General features: G+C 34.8%; 1 protein-coding gene across 1 annotated transcript; it reads right to left on the bottom strand.

Annotated features, from left to right (window-relative positions):
• Nucleotides 1-6,820: 6,820 nt before the first annotated feature.
• On the bottom strand, nucleotides 6,821-14,024 carry LOC122313102 (mechanosensitive ion channel protein 10-like). Its single transcript, XM_043127836.1, has 5 exons — nucleotides 12,744-14,024; nucleotides 8,561-8,684; nucleotides 7,906-8,199; nucleotides 7,585-7,787; nucleotides 6,821-7,402 (listed from the first exon to the last, which is right to left on the bottom strand). The coding sequence occupies exons 1-5, from the start codon at nucleotides 13,916-13,918 to the stop codon at nucleotides 7,129-7,131; spliced, it is 2,070 nt and encodes a 689-aa protein (XP_042983770.1). The 5' UTR covers nucleotides 13,919-14,024; the 3' UTR covers nucleotides 6,821-7,128.
• Between the last annotated feature and the right edge of the window lie 2,703 nt (nucleotides 14,025-16,727).

A 16,727-nucleotide genomic window follows, 5' to 3' on the forward strand; every position in this document is an offset into this window, starting at 1 on the left:
ATATGGCGGTTAGAGTTTGGGAGGGTGTTTCTTTTTGGTTTGACCGTTGGTTATCACGAGAGGTGCTTGCAGCAGAGGTACCCATTGTCAATCAACCATGGTTGGAGGTAAAAGACTGTTGGGTGGAGGGGAGATGGGATCAGGAGTTTTTGGATTCTTTAATAGCATCTGATGTGGGTGATGACATTATACGAGAAGTTCCTGGGAGAAGAGAGGGGCGTGATACTCGAATTTGGTGTCCTGGTGTGGACGGATAGCTCACGACCAAAATGACATGGGAGGTTATATGGGTTACGTAGCCAAAGTTAGAAGGCCTGGACTGGATTTGGTGCAGCGTTATTCCAAAAAAATTGTCAGTGTGTATGTGGAAGGCTAGATTTAATTGCTTGCCTGTTGAGGAGAGGGTGCAGTCGATCGGTATCTCTCTGGCTTCAAAATGTGTCTGCTATCCCAATGGAGGGGTGGAAGATCGGGATCATGTCTTGTGCAAGGGGATGGTGGCATTTGCTGTATGGCGTCGTGCAACAGGTCTTCTCAGTGTTCCTTGCATGGCTTTGGATGACTTGTGGGCGAGATGTAAAATGTGGTTTACTTGTGCAAAGAAGAAGATGGAGCGTGGTGTTCTTATAGGGATCATGCCTACGTTGATTTCTTGGAGACTCTGAAAATGGAGGTGTGATGCTCCGATGCAGGGGAGGGATGATTCAGTGGAGGTGATATGGTCTTCGAATAAACATTGGCTGCTAGTCTTCTCGTCCAAGTTGCTAAAAGTCAAGGCTCTATCCAGCTTTGATTGTAAGCTTTTATCTGAACTGGGAATACTGGTAAGAGAGGTGGTCCTGAGAATACCAAAACTTGTAGCATGGAGTAAGCCAAGTGATGAATGGGTGAAATTAAATGTAGATGATGGTTTGTGTAGGGGTAACCCAGGTAGTTGTGGGGGAGGTGGGGTTATTAGGGATGAAAGGGGCAGATTTTTGGTGGCCTTTTCTTCTAAATATGGGGTTGGTACCAATAATGAAGTGGAGCTAAGGGTGCTCATTGGTGGTCTAACTCTTTGCAAAGAGTTGGGCTTCATCAACTTGGTTATTGAAAGTGATTCTACGTTGGTGGTTAAGTGGCTTAGAGAGAAGATGTGCACGGTGTGGTACCTGTGGGTAGGGGCAAAACCAGAAAATCTGGTTTGGAGGGTCAAGTTACAAAAAAATAATTTTGGGGGGGTCAAATACTAATTTTCATATAGTTTTCTTTATAAATACACCTTCAAAATTGTAATTTTCATATGATTTTAAAAATTTTGAGGCCCTTAGTAGTTTCGTCCCTGCCTGTGGGATTATTGGGAGGAGGTTGTACAGGTTTTGACTGGTACTCAATACTTGGTTTTACACCAGTTTCGGGAAGGTAATAGAGTTGCGGATTTTTTAACTAGACAAGGGGAGGAGGGGTCCGATTGTATCTATTGGAACTCTTGTGAGTTGCCTCATCGTGCTTGTGGTTTAATTCGGTTGGATGCTCTGGGTTTGCCAAGTCTTAGGATATGAGTTTCATTTCTGCGTTTTGGGTGCATTGGTTATTGTATTGGTCTCTTTTTTGGGAATAATGAGGTTTTGTTTTTTTTTATGGACTTGTAACCACGGTTTTCCTCCGCCATAAGTGAGGTTTTAATAATGCGGGGAGGGACACTCTTGGACATGTGACCTCAACTCTTTAAAAAAAGAAAGAAAAAAAAAACTACTTATAAAGCATTGTCCCCCTTACCTTTGAGATTATAGATGTTTTAGACTTATGCTATAATCATGGTTTTGTATCACTTTCATGTTTTATGTAATATGTTTTAGAATTATTTGTGATATTATTAATTTGGTGCACAGTATTACTCAAAGAAAAAAAATTATTTGATGTGAATATTTCATTTTGCTAGATGCGTGCTAGTGCATTGCATCTTTTACTATTATGAATGGGAACAAGTAACCTTATGTTGCATGTTCAGATTCTTCAGATGTTCGTATGATCCCAAGCAAAATCTGGAGGAATCACATGTGTTATCTTAGAAGGTGATTCCTCACCATGATTGAGGATGCATGTAGTTGTAAGAGTGAGGGTGACTCCTCGCCACACATATACGTGTTCATCCAACTTTTCATAAAAGTGTTCATAGCATCTTCGGTAGCATTATGTCTTATTAGTATTCTTGTCATAGCTGTCTAACCTATCTATGGTTTCATTCTTAGGACCATAGATTTTGATGCAGATCTAGATCTTGACATGACACCCGAGGAAGAAGAGTTAAACCCACTTGAGTCCTAAGTGTGAGGACCAGTAACCGCCATAATTATCCTATACCTTCCAATGGAATATAAAATTTTAGGTCACATAACAACTTGTAATCGATCCGGCACTTTAAAATGACAAACTTTATTTACATTTGGATGATATCATATCTCTAGATTTAAGGAAGGGAGAAAGGCCCTTTTGTTGTAAAGATTAGTATTCTTGTACTTGATAGCTAGCATTGTCACCACAATGTATTTTGCTTAAATTTTTGCTACGATTGCATAAGTATATATTCTTCACGTCTACTTCCCTCTGGAAAATTACATGCCTGGTTCAATTCCCTCTTAGGTATTGACCTTTGGCCAGTACCTTTGGCACCACACATCCTCCCCTAAACTTTTATGAGGAACGAGGTTCTATAGGCGAGAGGCCCATTTTGTTGTGAAAATTAGTATTCTGGTACTTAACACCATTTTCACTGCAACGTATTTTGCTATGATTTCATAGATAAATATCTTCCACTCTGAAAAATTATACACCTAGTTGAATTACGTTTTAAGTATTGACCGTTGGCCAGCACCCTTGGCACCCCAAATCTCACCTAGATTTTCATGAGGAATGGGGCGGCGTAACCTTGCTTGCATTCAATAAGGTCAAGTAAAATCTTTCAGTTCTAATGTCCTCGGGCCAAGACCAATTGAGAGAGTGGGATGTAAGACAAAGCTTAATGCAACTCTCTATCTCGATGGAAGATATTTACTTTCTACTGTTGTGCTTGAAGATGCACATGTATTGAGTCCAAAGAACACTAGGTTTTTAGATGCAATAAGAAAATGGATTCAATCATAGAAAGAAGGCTTGAAAATTTGTATCCCACTCTCAATACGAAGTAATTAGGGCTTTGATTCATAATTGTATTTATGACTCTTTGACGTAAGGAACTTGAAAAGATATGGGACATGATGCTTGAAAACCCTCAATCTACATGATAATGATCGGTTCTATGAGGAGAGACATAAGTGGGTGCCAGCATATGTGAAAAATACATTTTGGGCTAAAATGTGGACGAAGAAGTGAAGGGAAAGTATGAACGTATTCTTTGATGATTATGTTAACTCAAAGACCATCTTGAAGCAACTCGTAGAGCAATATGACAATGCTTTGAAAATAAAAGTAGAGAATGAGACATCAACAAGCTTTAGTTCCTTGATAAAGTGTTAGAAATGCTTAATTAAGTTGCTTAAATGAGTGAATAAGTTCATCAAAAAAAGAGTTGAGCACTTAATTATGCATCAAATTCTAACATTGGGTACCATAGTAATTGATGCCAATATATTGCACACAAAGTCCCGTATTCACCATTAAAATGACAAACACTCATGATATATGTAAATGCTATGCAAGATATTTTTGGAAAGAGGCATGCGACATTTCAAAATGAGTGGATCAAGGGAAGAATTGTAATTGCCATGGAAAAAGGAAACCCTGGAAAAGTAAAGGCCTCATCTTTCCATCCCTTCAGCCGACATTCCTTTGGAAAGAGAGTGTTCTAAGTGTGGTGCCATGGAGAGGAAGTGGGACGTGAACCAACAAAGGCCAAGGCATGTGCGACAAATGATGGGGAAGAGGGTACAGAATATTCTATGGTCCAGAAAACCAGTTTCACACCAAGGTAAAGGGGAAGAAAAGCATAAAAGGAGAGGAGTAGAGGTGTATTAGGGGGATCCACCTTTCCTTCTTCCTTTTACCTTTGGTTTTTGCTTTTTTATATGTCATTTTTTTTTCTGCATTAGAAATAGAACATTTTGCTTTCACTATGCAAGAGTAATTCCATGACTAAGTTTGGGTAAAGCTTGGATTGGGTTGTGACTTCTATAAGTTAGATTTCCTTTGGTTTAATTTCATAAATCTAAGGGTTTGTAAGGCAGTCACGAAAGATTCAGCATGAGTTCTTTCTTCGCTCATTTGATCTATTATTGACATGAGGCATAATAGATGCTTGGGTTGCAATGAGACTACATGGTTAATAGGTCGTTCTAAAAATTGCTTAGCAAATTCATAGTGAATTTTGTTGTTGAACAAAAGTGGCCTCTAATTGTTGAATTTTCCAAATGCCCATTTCTTGATAGAGATAGTATTTGAAGGAGTGAGAGAATGAAAACTTATTTGAGCACAACCCTTGAAGAGTGAACCCATAGCTTAGGTGTTTGATCTTTTGCCTTTTAGATACAAAAACCACATTCACACTTGAGTTTCTACCATCATTCTTTGCTTTGACATATTTAATTTTTTTTTTCAAACATTAACAAGGATTTTGAGTTGGTATTGCTGCACCCCATATATTTTATAATCAGTACCTTCCATTTGCATTTGTGCAAAGAGCACTGACTTAGTCCCTATTGAGGTCCAAAAAAGATTTGCACGCCCATTTCTTACATCATACATATTTTGAAAATATTAGCATCCTTAAGCATTTTAAGACTCAGATGATTTATTGAACGTCATTGTCCTTGTGAAATTGACCTTGGGACTCTCCCTTGAATCAACTTGACACCTCCTGCACTTGGGAGATAGCTTTAGTGCAAAGACACTCCTTCCATATCCAATTTCCATATATAACCCACTACTCAATTCAGAAGCAATTCCAATCATTGTACACTAATGCAAAGTTCAAAAAAGTTCAAAATGCATTATGTGGGTTTTTATATTGTCGACCTTTCTTTGTCAATTATGAAGGTTTAGTCCACACTTATAAGTAGGGTTGTACAAGAATTGAGAAAACCATCTGTAATTGACTTAGAACGGTTGTTGGAGTAGGGAACCAATCGGCCGAAGGTGGAAAATAAGCAAAACCGATGTCAGCTGGTTTAGTCTCAGTTCAACCTAGTGAAAAACTGCAGAATCTGCCGACCGTTTTGCTATTTCTTTTTGCAATTTTATACCTATATTAAAACGGCGCCGTTTCACTTAAATGAGTGAAATGGCATCGTTTTAGGTCTTGGAAATAATATATATATATATATATATATATATTTATATATAAAGGGTTTGGTTTAAGCCAAATGACGCCGTTTCAAAATGCGATTAATAAACCATCTCTATCCGCTTTCTTCTTCTTCCTCAATTCTAGGTTTTCTCCTCTGCAATTCTCTTCCCACGCTCATGGCAGACGACAACACAGCTTCCCTCCTCTGTCACAGAGACTCTGACGGCAGATTAAAGACCTCATTGATGCATGTCGAGACCGAGACTATTAGTTTTCTCTCCCCCAGTCGACTGGTTTCAGCCAATTCTAAGCATCATTCTCCAACGTTGGTGCTTCATTGGTTTGGCATTAAAATTGCACTGAACCCATTAGTTTACCCCTACTTACAAGGTTACTAATGAAGTGAAAGTTGTTGATGGGTATGTTAAATGAGTGATGTTTTGGGTTTCATACATTGAGAATGATTTTATTGTTAAATGCAATTTTAGATTATTTGGATTCATGGGAATAGTGTGTAGGCATGCCTTGTGTGTCCTGACAATTCTTGTTAAGCCATTGTTGCCCTCAAATTACATTCTTGATGGATAGTCCTAAAGTAAAAAGATATGTAAACTCACAAAGGTATTTTCTAAAATTACATTGTTGGCATCACAAAGTGAGGAAAGTTGCAAGAGACTAACGGGATATTTGGATATGTTGAAAATTGACTTTGTACATAGTGGAGATTAATGCAGTGGCAACGGAATGGCTCATGACCCCGTTGATGCATGCCCCAGTGATTTAAGGGGAAGCAATAAAGTGCTTAACCCATTAACTATCTGAAGCAAGGGTGGGCCCCATATAAGTGAAAAGTCTATTGCCGTGGAAAAGACTCTTAATAGATTGAAGACAAAAAAATAAAAAATAAAAAATGGTTGGCTTTCAATGTATTTATTTGTTTCGAGACTGATTTAATTTTTTTTGAATTAGAATTTTGTATCTATGCAGTCTAAACCAAATCTCATTAAGAGTATTCTTATTGGATTATCCAAATATAAATATTCAATTTGTGTAATCTGACATGATTTTACATTTAATTATTTCATTTAAACTTTATTTCCACATTAGATTATCTATTTATTAGTCAAAATAATAATAAAATATTATAAATTTAATAATTTTTTTAAAATTATTTTTTATTAATTTTCTTTCTAAATTAAGAGCTTATATGAAAATACATTATTATTTTTTTATTAAATAATATGAAGAAATAATGCAAGATAAAGAATGAGAATGGGGAGGAAGAATAGAGGGAAGAGAGAGTGTGTATAAATATATTATTTTTTATTCATTTGGATGTGAAATAGTAACAATCAAATTTGGTTGTAAATCTTAATTTTACGGTAGCTAACAGTAAAAAATTTTAAAATTAGATAATCCAATATAGAGCATTTTCAAGTACTATTAGCTAAATTTCTCATTGGATTTACACTTGCATAATTCAATGAAAATGATCTAAGGAAGCAAACCTTTATGCACCTTCAATGCCTCAAACACAACATCATCCAAGTAGTTTCAAAGTGTTTTTTAAAATCACTATTATTTGGTTTTATGATTACTATATTTGGAGTCAAGAAAGTACATATCTTTGTGCACCTTCTATCATTCAAAATGATGACTTAGGTAGATGCGGTGAAATAAAACCTAAAAAATCCACACGCATAAACACCGTGTAATTTTTTTGTGAGATAGTAGAATATCACACCCTTAAAACTAAAGAGTAGAAAACGTTTTGGGGGCTTTAAGTTCTCTGAGTAAATGGAAGGGAAGAGGGAGAATGGGAGACTAGAACTTGCCAAGGACAACACTAAAGAGGAACTTATAATTGTCTAGGAGGACGGAAACGACATTCTCCCATTGGTAGCGTTGAATTGTGTAACATGTACCTCTTGAGGAAGTAGGTGGTATTGTATTCTAAGGGTTTCAAAAATCCTCTTTAATTCCAAAACTAGCTCTGACCTTCGACTGCTCTTTTCCCCATAATTCTGATGGTTCATGGTGTGTTGAACGCATAGAGACATCTTCATCTTGTTGACATTCTCGATCTCCTTGACCAGTAGTGAATGTTTCGGGCTCCAATGCTTTGGCTTACTCTCAATATATCTGCATCCAGCACCAACATTTTTCACACAATTGCTAAACTTTTCACAACTATAACTATTAGTAATAAATACGACTAGCTGGTAGTGGTCAAAGTCCAAGCTTTATGACTGTTCACCTTTCTATAAACAATCTGGTCAATGCTAAGATATTGAAGGTAGATGCAATAAATATATATTACTTACGATTGTATGGCCTTCCTAAGAGCAGTAATATCATCAGCGGGCGTATACACATCAATGCTGAAATCAATACAATCTGCCATGTCTGGACTTCTTCTAAAATTGCTGATTGGCTTTGTAAGAAGAATAGCATTTGGGTAATATATTTTCTCATTATCATATCGTAAAAACACTGTTGTCAAAATATTCATCTCTTCAACAATCATCTACACACAAAACAGAGAGATAACCATGGTGATAAGGATGAAAAATAACCCAGAACTTGTACTTTTTTTCCCAGTAAAGTATGCTTAATCATAAGAAATATATACAATATTTACTTACTTGTACGCCTTCAATAACACAACGATCACCGACGTCGAAAGGGTGCATCACAAACACAAAAATGATAGACTCAAACATAGTTTTGCACATGTTTTGGAACATGAACCCCACGAGCAGTAGTTGAGATGTAACAACGAATATAACCTTGGTTGTGGCCAAACCCATTACCAATAGAGATACCACAGTTATAATCACAACAACCACTGCGCTTGCCAACTTGTGTAGTTGCTGGACAGCCGTCTTTGTATCATTCAGGGAGTGAGCTAAAGCTTTCCGTTCAAAGTAGGCATGGACCTAATTATTCTACAAGTATTAGCAATATATTTTTCTTTTTTCTTTTCTTCCTAGTTCGAGAAACAAATATCTGGTCGATAAGAAATTATAAGAATTCAATTTCTTTCTCTAATTGTCACAAATTAACAGGGAAAAATATGAATTTTCAAATATCGTACTCCTAAAGAGCCAATATTGGATTAAAACAGGAAGTGAATGGCCAGGATTAGATGTAAAATTCAGTTTATAGGACTTAAAAGTTTATATTAATAATGTTTTGAATTGTAGAATATTGACAGTAATAACTACGATGCATGCATGCCCTTTCAGGGTTTAGGTCATGACAACAATGTAATAGGATTATAAGCATGTAGAAGCTTACCACCCAATTTCTGAATGAAGACTTGGTGATTCTTCCAGTTTCGATTGCTCCTTCAAACATTGGAAATATAGTGTTAACCTCCTCGCTATGCAAAAACTTTAGTAAATCCTCCTCTTCTATATATCTGTGACAGATAATTCAGAGTAATTGATGAATAAACATTTCAAAAAGGAGAATTACTATATTAGCTACACACACACACCCACATCGATGCACGTTGTAAAAATTTAAATGTGAAGCATGAACTTAATTATGATCATTAAGATGATGGGTGGAGGGTTCCCTCGCGCATCCGATTCTCAAAAGGAGGATCAATCTGAAAATGTAGGTCAATACATTTTGTTGGCATCTAAAGGTTGATCAATATAAGTTGGAATTCGGAGACCTTTTGGGAAAGGAGAAATGAAATAATAAATATTACTCTTCTTCTATCTTCATGCAAGATTTCATGTTGATTTATAAGTATGTCCAGCTAAGTGGTTGACAGACAAAATCACTTAAAATATGCTACATCCAATAACATCTATCATTAAAGATGATAAAGAGGCCGTTTGGATTAAAAAATCATCTCATCTCATTTCATTATTATAACTTTTTCAAATTTTCACACAAAATACAATAAACAATTCAACTTTTTCAAATCTCAAAATAATAATATTATTAAAAAATAATATTCTAATAATATTTTATTTAACTTTTATCTAAAATCATCTCATTCCATCTCACTATCCAAACAAACTCAAAATCTAATATGAATAGTAGCATTTATATTTGAAAATAGTTACAAAACGAGTCATTTATTCTTAAGTCTTGAAATGAAAAGCTTAGAATAGGACCCATTAATTAAACTCGATCAATTTCTCCTTTTAACTAGTTTGAATCCTGATCATTAGTAAAATTATATGTTGGGTAGCTCTTAATTTGATTGTAAAATATACAAACACTACTGAGGTGTTTGATAGCACCTAAGGAGCACGTCTCTTCGGTTTTTCAAGCAGAAAGCTATGCTCTTCATAGAGCCATGGAGTTATGCATTGAGTTAGGATTGCCACAAGTTTGTTTTGAACGGGATGCTAAAGCTGTTATAAATGCAGCTAACTCAAAGGAAGAAGACAGCTTATGGTCTGGACAGGAGGATCTACAACAATTTATGGCAGCCTGCCCTGTGTGGAAACTAGTCTTTGTACACAGATTTGCTAATGTAAGTGCTCATACATCAGCTAAGCTAGCAATTAGAGATTCTAGTGAAAATGTTTGGCTGGAAGATGGCCCTATTGAAGTCAAAAAGATCTATTATGGATGACTTAGCTTGTAATGTACCAAATCAATCTTAGTAATGAAATTGCTTTCCTTTAAAAAAAAAAAAAAACCAAACGGAGCCTAGACTTAAGCTCTATTAGAGAATTCAACTAATATTGTTTAGATGGTACTTAATACTAATAGTTTAAGACAAATACTTATTTGAATTTTTAAGCCAAAATCTAATACTTATCAATCCATTTGAAAATAACTCATAAAGAACTATATATTGAACCAAAGCTTGTGGTGATTCACTGATTGTTAGTTTGAAAGATTACAAAATGAAATAAGGTTGTTTTTGAGGTTAACCTAAATCTAGGCCTCAAAAGAAAATGAACTTAACTCAAATCTTCTGTCTACTTTTCATATTGAACATTATTAATAAAACAAACTTCAATACAAGACTCAAACAACCAGAGAAAGAATGATGTCCAATGAGAAAATGGGCTCTAAAGCTAAAGCAAACAAGAAGCGAAGATGTTTAATAACCAATTAAAATTTAAATATAGAGTAATGATACTTTCGCAACATATCTAACAACACATTTTATAATATATATTTTAAAATAAGAATATTTTTATAAAATAATAATTAATTTTAAAATATAATTATATAAAATATTATAAAAAATGACATGTATTTATGGATTTTCAAGAAGTGGAGCTCACTCCAACAACCACGCACGTGTTATATACACACACTATGAGTGGTGTATGATATAAGTACGAAGGATAACAACCTCGTCTAGTCATTGTCAAAGACACAAAATTAGCGAATTGGCAGTGCTGCCCAGTGCCCAAGCCATCATGACTGCCCCTATGGAAGTAGTTGTGATCGACCTTTTCGTCAGGCTCAATCGAGTACCACGTGCCCCTCGTTAGCATGATTTAAATTTTAATCAAGGCAAATGTTGGGTTTACAGAGTTATTTTATTTAATTAGTAATGCTCTGTTGCGAGAAAATTGAATTTAATTTCTATACATAAATAACCTTTTAATATTTTTTATTTATTTTTATTTAATAATTAAAGAAATAATTATTAATAAAGTTTTACATTTTTTAATGATTAAAGATATTAAAAAAATATTTAAAAATAATAATAAATAAACAAAAATTTTAAATATACTAAAAAAGTAATAATAAGCCTATCATTATTTTCATAAATAAATGAGCAGTGCTGTTTTTATATTTTTATTTTTTAAGTAAATTTAAATATTTTTAAAAAATAAAAAAATATAGTAATATATTAAAAATTACTTTTTTAATTATTAAATAAAAAATAAAAAAAAGTTAATTTAAAGAGTGATTATTTAGAACGATACAGTTCGAGTAGATTTATTGTAAATAAATATATTGGCTGCAAAGCTGCCGTAAATATAGCAGGACGATGTGATTATTTTGTCTTGTACGTGTAATGTATTAATCAGAGGGACAACCACTAATAAAAGAAAACAAAAATTATGGGACCGAGAAAAACCACAAAGTAAAAGCAAAAGTTATGGGACCGAGAGGCCGTTCTATGATGTATGTCCACCCAATATTGCCGTAGTGGTGTCAAAGGAATGGAGAAGGCTGGGGACCCAAAATCCACCCATTCTTTGATTTTTTGTTTTTTTTAATAATTAATAATTAATAAAGTATTTATTAGTAAATTCATTTTTTTTTATAAAAAATAAGTAAAAACAGAAAAAAGAAAAAGAAAAAGAAAAATTGCACTTACCGATCTAGCTATTAGTCCTTTTCTCGATATCGGTAGGAAGATTCTAAAAAAATATCAAAATTTTGGTTAAACCGATTAATCCTCCATCGGATTCGAGTTCAATTCAGTTAGTCTAATATCAATTTTTTTAAATCAAAATTGGTTTAAAATCGATTCGATACTCATTTTTATATTTTAAAAATTGATTTGAATCAAATCGAACTGATTTATATTTTTAGTCTTTTATATTATATATAAAATATATTTATATAATTTTTTTATATTATATTATATGTTAAATTATTAATTAATATAATGTGAAATTTTAATCTTATTATTCAAGACAATTAATTTTAGAACATAAAATCAATATAACATTTGATATAATATAAAATTAATCTAATAATTTTTAATATAATACTTGATGTAAAATAATATGAAATTCTATGTAGTGCTACATGTGTAAATGGTAAACATATTTAGAACAATTATTAGAGGAACCAGCTCTCAAGTCTCAACATATGTAGTGCTACATGTATAAATGATAAACCAGGCTGAAATTGAAAACACCAAAAATTCCGATTTCCATATTAAATCAGTCCGTATCGATAGTTAAGTTTTCAAAACCAGTATATTTTGATTCAATTTCAAAATAAACTATTACAAACTTCAAACCTCTAGCTAAGTATAAATTTATGCCAAGCAACCTAGCTAAAAAAGCGCCAACATATAATATTGATTACTATCTAAAAACACATATAATATTGATTTTTGTGAATTTAGGGTATATAAATTTCCTATAAATTTGTTTTTAATAGAGTTATATTTTGTAACGATAAATGATATTTACAGTTAAGGAATGCATAAGTGCTTCATAATTTTATAAAAAAATTAAATAAATACAATATTTACATAAAATAATTAATTTTCTAATAATTAATCCTACTCTTTTAAAAATAGAGTGCAGAGTAATTAGACACTTAATAGTATGTATCCTTGCTATATTTGTAATTTATCTATTTTTAGACACTCGTAGTAATATCTACGAGAAAAACAAGTTTTTATGATTAATTTATTGCAATGAAAAGATTTATAAATAATTTTTTTATTACAATAAATTGGTCACAAAACCTTTTTTTTTTTTTAGTTAATTAATTAATATTGTTAAGAGAGCTGTAAACTCACTTGGCACCGGGCTTTGCAGCAATGTTCTTGAATATCCTCTGAGCACAGTTCCTCGCCTCCCATTCACTGGTAATCTCCGACTCAGCCTTCCCAAAATCATCAACGGTTTTAGAAATGGTCGACAATCCTGAAGACATCACGTGGCTCACCAGCCTCTTCACGCTCCACGCCGTCGGCCTGCCCTCCAAGCTAAGCTTCCTCAGCCTCTCCATGTCGATCTTCCTCAGCCTCGCAGGCAGGGTCTTTGACGCCTGCAGACGGCGACGTTGGGGCAGTACCCTCTCGTCCTCGTCCAGCGGAGGCCCAGAAAGCGTTTCCAATATGTAATGGTGGAAAACGCTTTCTTTCATGCGATCGAAGAACGTAGCAACATGGAAGGACGAGGCCAGGACCTTTACGAATAAGATCTTTAGCAGCCAGATGGTTGCACCGACGAGCACAGCGATTAGAGCCCGGAACACTTTCTTGAGAAACTTGTTTTGTTCGTGAACGTTAGGAAACATGATCATCCATGCTACTAAAACTAGGCCTAGCCAAACACAATTTCGGAAGCTCTTGCGCAAACCGTAGACAAAATATAGGACCTTTTCTCTGAGCATGAAGTTGCGCTCGATGAGGAAGACGAGAAATCCAACCACCCATCCAGAGACAAGGCGTCCGCAGAACATGACCATGACCATCAGGCACCATTTCCATATCTCCAAACCCCATTTCTTCTTGTTTTTGACGGAGTTTAGGGTGAGAGAGCAAACCAGGCAAGTCATTATAAAGAAGAACAATATCCATTCAATCAAGGCCCTCTTGTTAATCTTTCTTTTCTTTTTCTTTCTGTCCTTGCCTTGTGCTTCATCTTCGTCGTTTTCTTCTTCGTTTCCATACCATTCGTCGTCCTCGTCGTCCGTCGACGATGAGTTTTCGTGGGTGTTTAATGGTTGGAGTTCTTCGGATTCAAGGATGGCTCGTGGTGGGAGGGGGTAGTTGATCTCCTCAAACCGGGACTTGGGTTTGGAAAAGTTTAGGCGTCTGAGGAGTTTGGGTCTTGCTTGGCATTGGGAGAGTGGATCATCGGAGTTTGTCTGGAAAGATTGTTTGATATTCTTGGAATTTGGCTGGTCGATGTCGAGGACCAGATGATCAGTGCTGCTTTTTTGGTAGTCTGGTTTCTTGGCCTCCATGACTGACTACCTTCAACTTCAATTGCACTCCAGAGTCCAACCAGAATATTGTTGTTTAGAGAGAGAGAGAGAGCTGTGAATGATATTTGTGTGCAGCATAAACCTTTCAAATAATTGAACGCAATAACAATACAAAATAAAATTATTAAAAAGAGAAAGGTAAAACGTGCTAACTTTTGATAAGCGATACAAATACAAATAAATTTCTAGAGGAGTAATTCTAAATATATTTTAAGATCTTTAAGCCCTATGCATTTTATTTAGGAAAAAAAGGGTCTATTAATGAAAAAAAAAAAGATCTATTAATGAAAATATATTTTTTTATATATAAATCACATATTTTTTTTATCACATATTTATAAAAAAAATACACGAAACATATACACCTAAAGTATACAAGTATACATTTTAAGATTCCGTTCAGAACTTAGACTGAATTGAATTCAGTTTAATCTAATTTTAAATTAAGTTTAATATTTATATACTTATTTTTGAAATTATTAAATTTATTCGAACTCAAAATTTCTTTACATATAAGATTTATAAATTATTTTTTTAATTTTTTATAAATACATCTAAACTTATTTTAACATCTAAACATAAATTTATTTTAAATAGACTTTACAAAACTTACTCTACTATTTTATCTTATTATTATTTGTAAAGAATTTACTTTATCTCAACGTCTATCGATGGGTGGCTTCAGCCTACACAACTTCAAAAATGGCAATCCTCACGTGTCTATATATATTGATATCGATAATTTAGGCAAATTAATTATAGGTTGGACCACGGGCGGATGAGCAAGAACAAACATTAATGATTAAAGATAAATCACGATTATAAAGGAGATGGGATAATTAATGAGCTTCAATGATGGTAGATTCTTCTATGGTAGGGGGTGGCGCCCTCCTGTCGATAACGGGTCTGACAGAGGGATTGGCCATGTGTAATTTTGATGTGCGATTATCCTTGCTAAGAATGGAAAAATCAGATTGGATGAGTTTCAACCAGTCAAACCGGTCTGATTTTGGACCGGTCTCGAACTGGTTTTCGTAATGGCAAACTCGGCCTGAACTGGTACGGTTTCAATACTAAGTTTTTTAGGCCGGACCGGTTCTATATAACATACATATATATATTTTAATATTATATATAATATTTTTTATATTATATATAATTTTTATATATAGTATTTATAATAATATAAATTAATTTAAAAATAAACTGAAACTGTAAAATTTTAAATTGAAATTGATAAATCACATTAATATTATTTTTATCACTTAAAATTAGTTTAAAATTAAAAAAAAAAATCCTGAATATCAAAGCTTCCCATCAACATTGCTATATATGACCATCATCTGATATTATCAACCGTGTATGCATGAATGTATGTGTGTGTATATATATATATTTTATAAACAGATTTATTTTACAAATTTGCATTTTATTTAAAATGGAAAACCAGACTGAATTGGATTGGAATTGGTAAAATCAGATGTATCGGTTTAGGAGAGTAACCGGTATGTAATCGGTTTTTGAAAATGCAAAGCGGTACATACTGATTCGGTCATAAATTTTGTCTAAAATCGGAGCGAACTAGTTATATCCCTAATTCTTGCATTGACGCAAATTAATTTGCAGATGCTACTTTTTTTAAAGGTACTACCAAATTAATTAAAATTAAAAAATATAATAGAAGTGTTAATATCGTGTTTCGTACACCCTTGGGCCAAGTTCCAAGGACTCATATTTTCTTTAATGGGCCTATAAAACTCAATAGAGATGAAACTAGAGAAGGGCGGCCTAGGGGGCCGAGGGAACCTCTAATGCCAAAATTAGTAAGGATTATGAGAAGATAGCAAATAAAACATTGAAGTAAAGAGTAGTGAGAGCCAGAGAGCTTTTCCCGTACCTGGGGGTTGGTATTTATACTAGCATTTGAGGAGGGGAGTAGATCTTCTCTATTCTCGTGGGTCTTTCGTCCACATCACGACTCTTGGTCCAGTCTCATTAATGCGGCTTGTCTTAGTGGCGGCACCATTAATGCGATGCTTGGCTTGGACTGGGTTGCCATAAATGTGGTGTGCTTCAATAGAGGTGCCATAAATGCAGAGCTAGGCCCATCTGGCCTTATCTTGCACTGCTTTCCTCTTGTTCGCCCGTTCTCTAAGGTTTGGGGATCAACGACTTCCCTTTCCTTGGTCTTCTCTCGCTAGGTTCAATTTCCAATGGGTGGGATGGTGGTGCAGTTCTTAGGTGGCTAGTCACATCCGTTCCCTGATTGCTCCATGCTCACACATGGATCCCCCTCGGTTTGCTCGGGCCATCGTGGGCCATTGTTGGGGTTCTTGGGTTTGGGCAAGTAAGCGCAAGAAGAAAGGGGGGAAACCCCTTCACAATTACTCTGCCAATTCTTGTTAGACGAGTCTAACATGAATTCTTCCCTTCTACCAGCACCCAAAGATGAGTCCCGGTTGCTTGAGCCTAGCCGTCTCCAATCAACCCTTTTATGTTGTGCAGAGTGTGTCTTCTTGTGATCTCCTGGCTGATTCCACATTTCTTTGGGATCGTTGTTCAGCACCTGCCATAATGGCCATGTCATTCTCAGCTCGAGATTCCCATTGTTTCCTTGACCTATATAAGGTCTTTCTCTCTTCAAGGCATGAACTTCTTGATCTCTTTATTCCCCAAGCCTTCGTATCCCTCCTCTTATTATTCTCAACTGTTGAATGGCTCCCAAGAAGGCCTTGCAAGCCCTTGTTACTTCCTCCCATCGAGGGGGCAATGGATTCAAAGGTTTTGC

Source organism: Carya illinoinensis, chromosome 1 (genome assembly GCF_018687715.1).
Source record: "Carya illinoinensis cultivar Pawnee chromosome 1, C.illinoinensisPawnee_v1, whole genome shotgun sequence".
NCBI classification, from domain to species: Eukaryota; Viridiplantae; Streptophyta; class Magnoliopsida; order Fagales; family Juglandaceae; genus Carya; species Carya illinoinensis.

Coding starts and splice junctions, on each gene's coding strand:
- LOC122313102 (XM_043127836.1), bottom strand. CDS start 13,918: ATGGAGGCCAAGAAACCAGACTACCAAAAAAGCAGCACTGATCATCTG. Junction 8,200..8,560: donor CTTCATTCAGAAATTGGGTG/GTAAGCTTCTAC, acceptor TAGAATAATTAG/GTCCATGCCTACTTTGAACG. Junction 7,788..7,905: donor GTGTTATTGAAGGCGTACAA/GTAAGTAAATAT, acceptor TTTTGTGTGTAG/ATGATTGTTGAAGAGATGAA.